Source organism: Mastigoproctus giganteus, chromosome 6 (assembly GCF_048544385.1).
Source record: "Mastigoproctus giganteus isolate SK-2022 chromosome 6, ASM4854438v1, whole genome shotgun sequence".
Classification (NCBI taxonomy): domain Eukaryota; kingdom Metazoa; phylum Arthropoda; class Arachnida; order Uropygi; family Thelyphonidae; genus Mastigoproctus; species Mastigoproctus giganteus.
The window spans coordinates 123,515,348-123,531,403 of record NC_143580.1 but is presented as its reverse complement, the minus strand read 5'-3'; the positions used below and the strand labels follow the sequence as shown (position 1 = coordinate 123,531,403).

General features: G+C 37.6%; 1 protein-coding gene across 1 annotated transcript in view; it reads left to right on the top strand.

Moving 5' to 3' along the window:
- LOC150084555 (guanine nucleotide exchange factor for Rab-3A-like) overlaps positions 1-16,056 on the top strand; it is a 160,312-nt gene that overhangs the window by 102,149 nt on the left and 42,107 nt on the right. The window contains exon 9 of the mRNA XM_090376284.1: positions 11,742-11,838. Coding sequence (XP_090232410.1) covers positions 11,742-11,838 — 97 coding nt within the window. The remainder of the gene's footprint in view (positions 1-11,741; positions 11,839-16,056) is intronic.

The following is a 16,056-nucleotide window of genomic DNA, read 5'->3' as shown; positions in this document are numbered from 1 at the left end:
ACCACCTTAAGTGTAGTACCACACAGTTAGTACATTTCTCTGGGGTTACTTCTACCCATATGCAGTACTTTGCATTTGTCAAGGTTAAACCTCAGTTGCCACTTCCTAGCCCATCTGCCCAAATTACCTAGATCCTCTTGCAGTAGCACACTGCCATTACTGTCATTAACAACCCTACCAACCTTTGCATCATCTGCAAACTTCGACACTAAGCCTGATAAACCTTCATCAATATCATTGATAAATATACAAAACAACAGAGGACCCAACACCGAACACTGTGGGACTCCACTAATAACATTAGTCCACGAAGAGCAGCACCCATTAATTACCACCCTCTATCTTCTCCCACTCAACCATCCTTTTATCCATTGTAGCAACTTACATTGTAACAAATTAAAATCCAAATATATGATATCAAAATTATTTTTTGCATCGAGTTCCTTTGTAACTACATCATAATATCCTATCAAATTTTTCAGACAAGACTTTCCCTTGACAAACCCATGCTGTGTCTGAATTATTGCTGCAGTCTTGTCTAGATGATCCTGCAATGCATCTTTAACCAGTGACTCTATTATTTTACCCGAAACAGAAGTTAAACTAACTGGTCTGTAATTACTCCTGTCACCCTTCGATCCTCCTTTGTAAAATTGGGGATACATTTGCACATCTCCAGTCCGTGGGGACCTCCCCTGAGTCCAAGGATGCTCTCATAATTATGGCTAAGGGTTTGCTCAGTTGCTTTGCCGCCTCCTTTAATATAACTGGATAGATCCCATCCATCCCAGTTGCCTTTCTTATGTTTAACTTCAACAATTTCTCCTCCACTTTGCTCTCAGTTATTACAAAATCATTAAGCACCCTGCTACAATTTGATAACCTTCTGGCATTTTCAAACCTTAATAACTCCTCATGTGTGAATGTAGATGCAAAATACTGATTCAGTTTGTTTGCTATCTGAGCAGGATCATCAACAGTCGAACCATCGATATCAAGTGGACCAATCAGATTCATTCCCTTCCTTTTAGAGTTTATATAAGTAAAGAAATCCTTGCTGTTTTTCTTAGTATCTTTTGCCAAAAATTTCTCGTAATCTGCCTTCGCCTGCCTAACCTCCTTTGTGACCTGATTACAGACTTGCTTCTATCTGCCATAGGCTTCTGATTCGCTTGTAATTTATATGCATCCCATGCATTTTTCTTCTCTGTCATGAGTCTCATTAGTTCATTTGATAACCATTTAGGCCTAAACCTTGAACAATATTTCTTAATAAGCATGAAACTTTTAGTAGCTTCCATGATTAATTCCTTGAATGCTTCTCACTTTGAATTTACTTTTGGTAACATCGTCAGTTGATCCCACTGTACAGAATTTAAAAACTGTCGGAGACCACTGTACTCACCTTTACGGAAGCAAAAACCCTTTCATTTACCCCTAATGGTAATTATATCTTTAAGTAAATCCCACATCAGTACACTGTGCTCACTGCCACCTAGTGGTACCTTTATCTGCAAATTCTTAATACACGAATGATCACTGTTGATAACCAGATCAAGAGTATCACCCTCTCTGGTTGCCTCTCGAACATGCTGCTGTAGAAAACAATCATCCAATAAATCCACAAAAGTCTTACTAGTGTGTGAGTGACCAACTCACAAGTTGCAGTCAATATCTGGGAAGTTAAAATCCCTCATTATAAGAATTCTGATTTACTAGCCCACTCTATTTCTCTGTACAATTGTTCATTGTACTCATTCGAGTCATTAGGCCTATAACACACTCCTACTCTTATTTTTGCTTTCGCAGTGCTCGTGTCACACCAAACTGACTCAACAGTGCACTGTTCATCTATATCAACTTCTTTTGATGCACTTCTTTTGATTTTATATTTTTCTTAATTAACAGCATAACACCTCTTCCCTTCCTATCCTGTCTATCCTTTCTGTACGCATTGTACTCCCCAAATTCCAATTCTGCATTCCTAATATCAGTGTGACACAACATCTCTGATATCCCAACAATATCCGCCTTTGATGTCTTGACCAACACTTCAAATTCATCAAATTTATTTACGTTACTTCTAACATTAGTATACATGCACCTATTCCTATTCCACCTAACGTATCCCATATACCCACCTGTTTCACGATGACTGCCATCAGTCCCTGAAACCCCCAGCACCCCTCGCTCCAGGTTGCTACTTATTCTAATAGAAGTTGTGTAAGAATCACTTTCACTTCTGCCTGCGGCTACTTTTAACCTTTTAGTTTGTGAATCCCCCCAAGCTAGCAGTTTTTCGACCCACCTAACACTGCCTCGATAGCATCAGCAAATATTCTTGCACCCTTTCTATTTAAGTGTATCCCATCCCTGTAGAAGCAGTCTCTCCTGTTAACAAGCACAGACCACACTGAAAAAAATTTTATTCCTTGAGCCTTGCACATTTCCTCCAGGGCCTAATTGATTGACAAGGCTCTCATCATGTACTCCCTCCTATCGTGTCTGGGCAGAATTGCAGACACTTTCAAATTTAACCCTATTTCACGACTTTTTTGCAACATTGACCTGTACTTGTTAAGTAAATCTACAGATCTCCTGCTCTTAATGTCATTGGTGCCAATGTGTACAAAAATATCACCTTTTGTGCCCTTGAAAGATGAGGTGCCTCCATAGCCAGGTGGGAAGGAGCAGCAGTGCGTAGCACACGCTTCTTGATGAGACCAGGGTTCGAGCCCATCACCACCAAATACGGAGGATGCGGAAAGGTCAGGGAATGACCACCGCATATCCCGGAGCAATATGGCCTTAGTTGCTAATGCTCCGAAAAAACCAAATAACAAACAAACAAACTTAAAAGATGATATATGCTTTACAACATCATCAACTTTTGCCCCTGGCAGACATACCCTGGTCCTGTTCCATCTATCCTTTTTACACAATATATTCCCCGTCTCCCTGACAATAGAGTCACCAACAATAACTGGTTCCTTTGGGACCAGCGCATTCTGCCTTGGAGATTGCTGCTGTGTTGCCTGATGCCTAGGAGTGAGCTCTGGCGGTGAGTTGGGCAGCTGAGAGCTTGACGGGCCCTTCATATTAATTTCTTCAAATGCATCTACCCTACACCTCAAGCTCTCATAGGCGCCAGTAGAACACTGAGTTGATGCCTAATTTCTAGACACTCTCTGCACCTGACACACACAAAGACATCCTCCTTGGCTAGATCATGTTCTGTTCCAGAGAGTTCGGCAAACATTTCACAAGTTGCACATTTTTTTTAGGCTGTGATGCATTGGAGAATTGCCCCCCTCAGTTCTCCCTCGAGTCACAGCACTCCTGCCACTTTGTGCCCGTTGCTTTACTGCTCTGGTCTAGGGCATGATATTTTAAATTAATAAGTTTGTTATCTCAAAAGTTTCCGTTAACAATTTATTAAATATTTAGTTACTTCTTATACTGGATGTACTGAATTATTATTTCTTATCCATGGAACCCAGTGCCACAGACCTTTCTATTTTAGGGAAATCATTGTCTTAAGCCCAGTGTTCTTAAAAAGTGTAAGTAAAGTAGTCTTAAGTAAATCTCAGAATACTGAGACTTTACTTAAGAAGTATGAACTAATGTTAAGAAAAACCCATGATATAGGGCTGAATTTGAAAGTGTCTGGAATTTTGCCATGATATAATAGAAAGGAGTTAATGATGACAGCTTTGTCAATCAATTTGGCTGTATATAGATTGTGCAACGTTCACAGGGTAGAATTTTCTTGTCACAGCCAGTGCTTGTTAACAGATGGAACTGTTTTTACAGGAATGGCATACACTTAAATAGAAGGGGTGCAACAATATTTGCTGATGCTATCAAAGCAGTGTGAGGTTGTCAGAAAACTGGTAGTTTGTGGTGGGGAGTGGATATATGGGCTAATCAAGGGCAAGGCCATCTTGAGGGTGCAGAGGGTGCACTGCACATGGGCATCGAAATGGTAGTTTGTGGTGGAGAGGGGATATCGGGGTGAGCCATCCCGAGGGTGCGAGGGGTGCAGTGCACCCGGGCACCAACATTCAAGGAGCGCATGAAAACCTGAAACTTACATACATATATAAAGAAAATTTTAAACAAGGCACCAGATTTCTATTGGAACCCAGGCACCAAATTGTGATTGGCACCCTGTGGCCACATACACTAGGAATGTCCTTGGGGCTAATAATTTAACAGAAGCTGCAAGCAGAGGTGAAATTTATTCATGCTTGATTCTAATTTGATATACACTAACCTGAAAAATCATGAAGGGGTATGTGGGGAGGCTTATCAGTGTGGGATTTAGTCAAAGAAATAACTACTGTCAGGGATAAAGGGAAAAGGTTTTTATTTTTGAAATGGTGATATAACAGGCTAGACATTTTTTAAAATTCTTTTCAATTGGAACACCTAATCATGCTGAGCAATATGGCCTTAGTTGCTAATGCTCCTAAAAACCAAATAACAAACAACAAACAAACCTAATCATGTTGAACAATTTAAATGTCAAATGTTAAAAGTGTTCACATAAATTATTATCATCATCATCAGCAGCCATTTTCAATCCATTGCAGGATGAAGGCCTCTCCAGCAGCTTTCCAGTTCCTTCTGTTTTGTGCAAAGGCCATCCATTTACTACCCACAAACTTGTGAATTTCATCTGTCCATCTCCGTCCTTGTCTTCCAGGCTTTCTTCTAGATCCTCTTGGGTACCATTCTGTTATTCTCTTAGTCCATCTGTCATCATGTCTTCGAGCTATGTGTCTTGCCCAAGACCATTTTAGTTCTTTAGTTTTGATAAGAATGTCCTTTACTTGAGTTTGCTGCCTAATCCATGTGTTTCTATTCTTATCTAACAGTCTGATTCCCAGTATAATTCGTTCCATTCTTCGCTGTGTAGTTTTCAGCTTCTCTTCCATTCTTTTGGTGAGTGCCCAAGTTTCACTTCCATAAGTCATGGTGGGTAGTATACATTGGTTCATTATTTTACATTTCAGACAAATTGGCATATTGCTCCTCAGTATGTGACTATATTTCCTGAATGCTATCCATCCAAAATTTATTTGTCTCTTGACTTCCAGCCATTTATCATTATTACAGCTGATGACTTGTCCCAGATAACTATATGACTCCACCTTTTCAATTACTGCTCCTTCAATCATTATATCCCTTTCTATGGCATACTTGTTCATCATTACTTTTGTTTTAGCCATATTCATCTTTAGTCCAAAATCCTTAAAACTCTGCATAACTGATTAAGATTTTCCTCTAAATCTTTGGGATTGTGGCTTATGACCACAATGTCATCTTCAAAACATAAATGGTTTAGATACTCTCCATTCACATTGACTCCTTTCTACGACTAATCTAATCTTCTGAAAGCTTCCTCAAGGGCAGCAGTAAACAACTTCGGAGATATTGTGTCTCCTTGTCGAACTCCTTTCTCAATTTTAAATTTGCTACTGTCTTTGTCTATTCTAATAAAGGGGTGGCATTCTCATATATTTTCTTCAAAATCATAATATATGGGGTATCTATGCCTTGTCTTTCCAGTGCCTGAAACATTGCCTTATGCTGTATGGAGTCAAACACCTTTTCATAATCCACAAATGCCAGGCATAATGGTGTTTTATTTCATTTGCTTTCTCCATTGGCTGTGATATTACGTGAAGGTGATCCATAGTTGAGATTCCTGTCCTAAAGCCAGCGTGCTCTTTTGGTTGATTCTCATTTTTTCTGATCTGTTAGTAATGACCCTTGTGAACAACTTGTAGATGTGGGATAACAAGCTAATTGGTCTATAATTTCCAATTTCTGATTTATCTCCTTTGTTATGCAGCAAAACTATGATTGCATTATTCCACTCTTTAGTCTTCACACCTTTTCTAATGCATTTTGTGAAGAGTCTTGCCAGTTTTTGTGCCATGTCTCTTCCTCCCAATTTTAACAACTCTACAGTAACTTCATCTTCCCTGGGGCTTTCTGATTCTTCATTTTCTTCAACGCATGTTCTACCTCATCGGGAAGGATATCAGGTATGTCATATGTGTTACTAATTTGCAGTCCATCTTCCCCACTGCAAATTAGTAACACATATGACACCTGATATCCTTCCTGATGAAGTAGAACATGCGTTGAAGAAAATGAAGCATCATTCCCTCTCTCCTTGTATAATTCTCTATAGTAGTCTTCTTCTATTTGAATTATACCTTCTTTGCTATTTATGAGTACACCATCACTGTTCTTCAGTTTCAGTATCATTTGTCTTTCTGTATTTCTGCTCATGGCTGCTGATTTAAGTCCTTTGTTTTCCCTTAATGCTTGTTCTATTTTTCTTGTGTTAAATCTCCTTATTATAGTGGCTACTAAACATTTTATATGAACTGAAAGATATTGTTCAAGATTTAGACATAACTGAATGTCAGATGAACTAATGAGCTTAGTGGAGGAAAGAAAAATTCATGAGATGATTATAAATGGTCAGGGAATAAAAATCGTGGAAGCAGTGATCAAGAGTGCAATTAGGGTGATCTAGACAGAAATAGAATTCCAAAGGAATCTCGGCCCAGTTTTGTAAAGGGAAAATCATGTTTAGCCTACCTGGCTAGCTATTTTGACAGTCACTTGTGAGATAGATTAGGAAATATCAACATTGTTTTATTTTGAATTTAGCAGAACATTTGACTGTCTTACATGAGAGTTACTATATAAGCTAGAACGTGTTGGGATTTCACAGTTCAAGGAGGCAGAGTTTTGTGATTAATTGTTAATCTTGATATTGAACTTGTGTAAAATGTGCCCCTCCCAGGATCAGTACTGGAACTACTGTTTCTGATTTTCTTAAATGATTGATGAAAGGATACATGGCAAGATGTCAAAATTGACAGATGATGTCAAGATCTGAAAATTAGGTAATGATCAGTGCTAGGCACTGATCATTACCTTCTTAAGGATGACTTAGATAAGCTTTGGAGGCAATCAGAAAAGTGTCAGCTATGTTTTAATGCAGCAAAATGCAAGGTCTTACATGTGGGGAATAGCAACCATAAAATAACTTATACTTTTGGTGGAATTGAACTAAAATCAGTAGAGGAAGAAAGGAATTTGAGAGTTGTGTTATAGTTGGATACGAAGTTCTCCAAACATTATAGATAGGAGGAAAGGTCCACGGTGTCCTGTCAATGATTTATTGAACATTGCTTGTAGAGAGAGGAGGTTATAATCCCGCTGTGTAAAACAATTGCGAGACTGTGCTATGTTCAAGTATGGAAGATTCGTCAGGCCACACCTTGAGTACTGCATGCATTCTGGAGGCCTCTTTCTTTCTTTTTTTTTTTTTTTTTATTAATGGAGATCCCTAGGGATCGGTTTTGGGCCCATGGTTGTTTTCTGTATTTATCAATGATATTGATAAAGGTATATCAAGAATAATGTCTAAGTTTTCAGACGATACGAAGCTTGGCAGAGTTTTTAATGACAGTAATGATAGTACACTACTGCAACAGGATCTAGAAAATTTGAACAGATGGGCTGGAAGGTGGCAACTAAAGTTTAACATTGACGAATGTAAAGTACTGCATATGGGTAGCAGTAACCCCAGAGTACCAACTGAGTGGTACTACGCTCAGGGTAGTGGAGAATGAAAAGGACCTGGGCGTAATTGTGCAGTCACATATGAAGTTTTCTGAGCAGTGCGGACAGGCTGCAAGCATAGCTCATGGTGTCTTGTCAATGATATACAGGAATTTTGCTAGCAAGGATAAGAAGGTGATTGTCCCCTTGTATAAGGCAGTGGTCAGGCCACACCTTGAGTACTGCATACAGGTCTGGAGGCCTCATTTTAGAAAGGATGTAGAGCTGCTGGAACGAGTACAGAGAATGGCAGCGGGATTAGTGAGTAGAACATTGGCTTGCTGTTACCAAGAAAGGCTCTCAAGTTCTGCAAATTGCAGTGTCTGGAGACTAGGCACCTGCGAGGTAATCTAATTGAGGTGTGTAAGGCCTTGACTGGATTGAGCAAGCTCAATGCTGATGGGATTCTTCCTCTTACTCAGATTACTCACCTGAGGGGACATAAATTCAAATTAAGGAAAGGCAGTTGTAGAATAAATGTACAGAAATTTGCTTTTAGCCAGTGGGTGGTTGATAGTTGCAACAAACTTCCATCTGTTCAGGGCAAGGCAAGTTCAAGGCATTTGGAGTGAATGGATGGGTGAAATGGGAAGGGTGTTGTTTTTTTTTTTTTTGCCTGATACTATATAAGGTTGCTTTCTTGCACCATATGCCTCTACTAATGCTAATTGCACCTAAAAATAAGACCTTGTTTCCTAAAAGAATCTGGCGATGAGCATGCCTTATGAGATTGATAAGAGGGCATCCATACGAGGAAAGATATTAAATATGTGGACTTACAGAACCTGGTAATTAGGCACTTTTGGGAGCGGGGGATTAGAGAGAACCTACTTTTGGTCTAAAAGACTATAATGTAAAATCTCTAACATAAAATGAATGAGAATGAAATTTTTACTGTTATAAATGATTCCAGAGCTGGATCCATAAATTGAAATTACAGGGAATAAGGTTTAGACTAGATTAAAAGTAGTTTGCTTTTAGTCAGTAAGTTGTTAATTATTGGGAAAAATTTCTCCTTGGGTCTGGAGATTGACAGCTTGAGGAAGTTCAAATAGTCAGCTGGATAGGTACTTATGTGTTGAGGGAATCACATAGGCATTTTATTTCTTTATTTTATTTTATTATTACTATTATTTTTATGGCTGGTGCAGCAAAAGCCTGGGGCTTCCTTGTAAATGTAACGTGCAGCCATTGTTAACCCACTGCAGGATGGAAGCCTCCTCAACAATTCATGCTGAGGGAAATGGACCATAATCTGCCACGCTGGTCCAGTGCGGGTGGTCCTTGTACCATATGGCAATTACTAAATGCTTTGATTGAAGAAGTGAAGTCTGTTATAACAATACTGGTCATCTTAGTAGTAGTATGTGCTTTTCCAATTTTTTGGAATTTCAAGTGTTTATTGAATCTTAGACAAAATTCTTTTCTTAGTTTGTTACTTTTGCTAAGCAAAAGTAATGGCAGTAAAGATTGCATTTCACTCTACTATCTTTGTATGAAAGTATATTAAAATTTGAGCACGTTAATAAATATTAGATTCAGGGTTTGGTTCTCTTTTGATAAGTCATTTTGAGATTTTTTAATCTCTCCTCCTCCCAGTTTAGGACATACTTCTTGTATGTCCTGAACTGGGAGGGACACTACCTGCACACTTAAAAACAGTTTTGAATTGATTGTGTTTTAAATGAATTAGTTTGTAATGAAATTTGTTGCACTATTTGTATTTGGTATGTACAGGGTGGTTATAATTAAAGTTTTGCACTTTGAATGGCTGTAGGTAGCAAACCACGAGTAGAATGGAAGAAAGCAAAAATTGCCCCAAAAAATTAGCATCGGGGTGCATTTGGTGCTGCATGGAGACACATGGCCAACATTGATACAATTTATTTGATAATGTTTATAGTACAGCATCAGAAAACTACAGGTTCTGAAGATAAAATTGTAATATGATAGTCATTTCTATTGTAAATATGGGAAAAACAGTATGGCATAGTCAGCTGTAGTGCAAAATGTATCATGGAAATCGTTGGCAGTCTGCCTTGTGATGCTTTCATTCAGTTCAGCTAGACTGAATATTGCTATGATACATAAATCCTGGCCCTGAGATATTTCTACATATCCATCATAAGGGTTAAGATCCAGAAAATGACATGGCCAAGTATTGGCAAAATTCATGGAAGTAGTGGTGGCCATTGTAGCTTGAAGCAACTATTTTTTTCGGTCAAGCAATGTGTGGTAGAGCTACATCCTGCATAAAATTAGGTGTGTGCATGCCTAATTTTTTACAGGAAGGGTAAGAATCATGTCGTATTAGAGAACGTTCACTTATGCTGATACATGTCAAGGAAATGATAGAGAGTGGTAATAAATGGACACTGCTCTTCGTGGACTAATGTTGTTAGTGGAGTCACCCAGGGTTTGTTTCTGGGCCCGTTGTTGTTTTTTGTATTTATCAACGATATCAATGAAAGTATATATCAGGCTTAATGTCCAAGTTTGCAGATGATACAAGGTTGGCAGGGTTGTTAGTACAGACAGTACACTACTGCAACAGGATCTAGAAAAGTTAGGCAGATGGGCTGAGAAGTGGCAACTGAAGTTTAAAATTGACAAATGCAAAGTACTGCATATGGGTAGCAGTAACTCAGGAGAAACGTACCAACTGTGTGGTAGTACACTCAGGGAAGTGGAGAATGAAAAAGACCTGGGGGTAATTATGCAGTCAGGCTGCCAGAGCAGGTAATCGAGTCTTGTTAATGATATATAGCAATTTTGCTAGCAGAGACAAGGAGATGATTATCCCCTTGTATAAGGTAATGGTTAGACCACACCTTAAGTACTGCGTGCAGGTCTGGAGGCCTCATTTTAGGAAGGATATCAAGGTGCTAGAATGAGTACAAAGAAGGACAACAAGATTGGTGAGAGCAACAAAGGGGTGCTCTTACCAAGAAAGGCTTAAGTTCTGCAAGTTGCAGCACCTGGAGACTAGGCACCTGCGAGGTGATCTGATTGAGGTGTATAAGGCCTTGAATGGTTTGAGCAGGCTCAATGCTGATGAAATTCTTCTGCTTGCTCAGATTATGAACCTGAAGGGACATAGATTCAAATTGAGGAAAGACAGTTGTAGAATAGATGTGCAGAAGTTTGCCTTTAGCCAGTGGGCTAGTTGATTGCTGGAACACAGTTCCATCTGTTGTCGTGGAAGGTGATAGCTTAAATAAATTTAAGGCTGAACTAGACAAACATTTGGAGTGACCAGATGGGTGAAATGGGAATGGGTTTTGGTTTTTTTTTGGCTGATGCTGTATAAGCTTGCTTTCTTACATCATATGCTAATTGCTAATGCTAATGTCCTTATTCTTCCTCAAAGAAGAATGATCCAGTTATGAAAGTATGCTTGAACCTACACTAAAAATAATTCATGGGCATTAGAGAGAAACTTCTTTGATAACATGGAGTTGATGTTCCCCATACTTGACAATTACAAGTATTCACACCACTGCTTACTCAAAAGATCACATCCAGAAGCCGCAGAGCAGAGTAACTACTTTTGTTGGGATCATGTGGATTTCTTCATCTTGCTCAATTCATTTTGGGGTTCATAAGTTTTTTTGAACTGTAGTATTTGCAAAGTGTAGGTGGTATTACTGTGTTTTTGGTAAAAGAACATTTACTAGCAAAGTGAAATTATAATTTTTGTACATTCCATTTTCATTGCCATGTTTACATTTGCTTGCTACTGGGTTGCACTACTTTTGTTACACCTATTACACATGCATTACTAATTATGTCATGAGATTTCCTATTGCCTGCATACAGTGCCAAGTGACTTCCCCCCCTAGTTTTTACACTATCTGGAGACTGTCTAATTCCAAATTTAATCTCTGGGGTGATTTATGATTTGCCATCAATAGGTAGCCAAATGACACTTTAATTCCAATCATTCTGTGTATTTATTTACTTAATTATTTAATTAATTTATTTTTTGGTAGGATGTGCAGCCTTTAAAAAGTTCCACAATATTGTAAATTCCAATCATTCTGTGTATTTATTTACTTAATTTATTTAATTAATTTATTTTTTGGTAGGATGTGCAGCCTTTTAAAAGTTCCACGATATTGTAAATATAGGATGAATTTAGGAAATGGAGAATGGTATTACATATCTGAACTTTGCAGAAATAGGGTAAGAATGCAAAATTGCTTGTCAATAATCTGAAAGTATTTCTTAATATTAAGAAAATGTTTCAAATTCCATTGATTAATAGATATATATATATATATATATATATATATATATATATGTATACTACTAGTTTATTATGTTCAAATGGTATTTTTATGTCTCAGTAGATAAACACAGTATTTTGTATTGATTACATCTAAATAAATCAGCCATCAAAGCTAATGGGTATAAAAATGTAATGTAAGGGAAACTTAATTAATACAGAACATCTATGTCCATTTGCCATAGTAATTTTCACCACTCAGAAGTGATTACTTTTTTTTAATGAAAATCCCAAACACAAAAGATATTAGAACCTGCATACTTAGTACCATGTATGGGTTGAAAGCTAAGAACAGAATATACGTGTTGACATTAAACTTGAATTTCTGTTGATTATAATTTTTGGGAAATACACAAAAAGGAAAAGTTTGTTGTGTGAGTTTTGATTTGGATGGTGAATGGATGCTGACTGTTTATAGCATGTATTTGAATTGATTTCAAAGAGAGTGGGAGAATTATAGCTGCCAATTCAGGAGAACAGAGCCCAAAGAAGTATCTATGCAGAAGAAACAGAATGTCTACAAGACAGAATGGAGAGATTTTTGATGGGTTATTAATTAACCCGACTGCCCTGTTTTGAATGGAGGCCAGAAGCTTGAGAAAGCTGTCTGTTTTGTCCTCAATATTCCATGGTAGGGCAAATTTGAGATTTGTAGAGTGAGTAGTTGTTTAGTAGAAAGTAAGGCCAAGAACAATAAAGAGAACTTTTTTTTTGATGCAGAGAATCAGTATTTGTGATGTACTTATGCCGAGAAAGATTAGAAGTAAGGGTAATGTTTAATAGAGATTCTTGTCTAGAAATCTGAGTGTCATCACAAATGAACATAGGAGTACTTTACATTTGTCAGTGTTAAACTTCAATTTCCACCTCTCAGCCCATCTGCTCAATTTTTCTAGATCCTGTTGCAGTAGTATACTATCATTAACAACCCTGCCAACCTTCATATCATCTGCAAACTTAGACATTAACCTTGATATACCTTCATCAATATCAATTGATAAATACAGAAAATGACACTGGGCCCAACACTGAATCCTGGGTGACTCCACTAATAATTTTAGCATTAGCATTAGTAGAGGCATATGATGAAAGAAAGCAAGCTTATATAGCATCAGCCAAAAAAAAAAAAAAAAAACCCTTCCCATTTCAGCCATCCATCCATTAGTCCACGAAGAGCAGTGCCCATTGATTACCACTCTCTGTCTTCGTCCACTTAACCATCCTTTTATCCATTGCAGCAACTTGCCCTTAATGCCATACTGCTCCAATTTATCCAGTAGCCTTCCATGTGCAACAACATTATCAAAAGCTTTCCTATAATCCAAGTATATGATATCAAAATTATTTTTTGCATCCAGTTCCTTTGTGACCACATCATAGTATCCAATCAAATTTGTCAGACAAGATTTTCCCTTAACAAAACACTGTCTGAACTATAACTGCAGTCTTGTCTAGATCAGTGCTTCCCAACCTTTTACGCACCATGGCACATTTGCGAAATTATAATTTTTGTACAGCACACAGATATAAACTGGAGAGGATTTTGAGGTGTCTATAAGGACTTTGTGAAAAAATGTATTACATTTGTATTATATTATATGTAATTATGATAAGAAAAGTAAAATATAAATACAGTAATACCTCACTTAACGAAGTAGATGTGTCCCAGTACTTTAGTTCGTTATAAGAAACTTCATTATTGGAGGTAGAAATACCATAGCAAGAATGTAGATATGTTCCTACACTTAAAAAAGGCTGGTGCCTCGGTAGCCAGGTGGGCAGGAGCAGCAGTGCGTAGCACACGCTTCTTGATTAGACCGGGGTTCGAGCCCGTGACCACCGGATGCGGAAAGGTCAGGGAATGACCACAGCATATCCCCGGAGCAATATGGCCTTAGTTGCTAATGCTCCTAAAAACCAAAATAACAAACAAACAACTTAAAAAAAGAGGTACAAATTATTCAAAATAAATTTATTTGAAATGAGAACATACATATTATACAAGAAAACTACACAAGAGTCAAGTAAAACAGTAAACGTTTATGAAAAATAACACAAAACAACACTAGTGCTCACTTTATGACTTTTCAAAAATGCATCTAGGGCTGCTTTTTTCTTATGATTGTGTAGCATCTCGCTGTAACAAGTTAAAGCATTCAAAATGGATCTCTTCACAATGCAGCTTCATTGAAAATCAGGATCATTTTCTGATAAGACATCTAACACATGAGTCACTTCATTTAAACAATTAGACAAGGTCTGTGTTGTTAATATCCTCTCTGAGGGAACCTCTTTTTCATTTTCTGAACTGTTTACTTGTTGCTCCGTTGACTCTTGGAATTCCTCATTTGTTAGTGTCTCACCATGGCTACTTAATAAATCCTGAATGTCAGCTACGTTGACTTCTGTAAAGCCTATTTTGTGTGTTGTTTGTATAACTTCCATGCTAATTGCAAGAATTTTTTTTCATTCTACTCCATCACGTTCTTTAACAACATTGGGCCATATTTGTCATCAAACACCATTAAGACACTGATCTGTCACTTCATCCTAGGCATCTTTGATATTGCTGATTGCTTTCATAATGTTGTAATTTTTCAGAAATCATTGATCGACTGTTGTGTTTCATCATTAGCCTCAATCAGTTGATTAAAAGTGCATCTCAGATAGTAGGCTTTAAAGGCTGCTATAATGCTCTGATCCATTGGTTGTAGCAGCGAAGTTGTGTTTGGCATGCAGGAGAAACAGTGCTTCAACAGGAATGCATGTTTGAAGTGAGCCAAGATTTGAAAGATGACCTTGTGGATTGTCAGTAGCAAAAGTGCCTTGGGTTCAAAATTATTTTGTTCACAGTAATGTTGGACAAAAATAGTTGACAAACCAGTCAGTAAACAAGTCCATTGTCACTCAGGCTTTTCTATTCGATTTCCATATTACCGGCAAATTAGGTTTGGAAAATCCTTTCATAGCTTGAGGTGTTTTGGAATGGTAAATAAGTTGGTTTTAGCTTCATATCCCCAGATGCAATTGCACCAAACAACAGTGTTAATCAGTCCTTGGGCTGCTTTAAATCTGGAAGCTCTTTTCTCATCTCAGGAGATGAAAGTTTTGAAAGGCAAGCATTTCCAGAATAGCCTGCTTTCATCCACATTGAATACCAAATTCTGCAGTTATTTTCCTCATTCTACTACAGCTTGCAGTTGTGCAGGAAATTCTGCTGCTGCCTGGATGTTGGCACTTGTGGCCTCGCCTGTCAGTTTAACACTGAATTTTTGCATGTTTTTTGAATTTCTCAAACCAACCACGAGAAGCCACAAAAGTCTCGGTGGTTTCCTCAGCTTCCTGGGTCTTTAAATGGTTAAATAAGTTTAATGCTTTGTGGTGAATTATTGCCTGGGTGACTGGCATATGACGCTGTGCCATATCATCTACCCAAACATTTTTTTTTTTCCATGTTTTCTATTATGCTACTACATGTGTGTGTTAATTTAGACACAGTAATAGCAGTACAATTTAGCACAGACTGCTTAACTTTATCAGCTAGATTTAAAATTGTTTTTAAAGTTGATTGTGCTACATGGCATTTCTTTTCTCCAGCTCCTATCCTCCTTATAATCTGCATTTTGGTTTCTAAAGATATTTTTTTACATTTTTGTGACATACTGGGAAATTATTATTTAATTACGTATTTAATAAAATATATTAAAACAACTACAGTAAGTACGCACAATATCAATGACAATTAACCACTGCTCCGTATATCATGAAGTGAGCTAGGTACATCAAAAATCCCTACTACAAACTTTCGCATGCACCTTAGGGCATTTTTTCCGACTTCGTTATAAAGGAGCTTCATTACCAGAGGATTTGTTAACTGAGATATTACTGTACTATGGAAGATATTAAATATTTAATACTAAATTCATACAAAACTTCAAAATGAAATCTTTTCAAATTTTTTAATGAGAAACTTGATCTCGCTTTTGTGAACATAACATTTTTATATCAGGTTTTATTCTCGAAATGGCTACGCGTAACTCCTGATCCAGACTTTTTAATGATGATCACCATCGATAACTATCAAGAATTCGAAGAGATCATCGATGGTGACTATC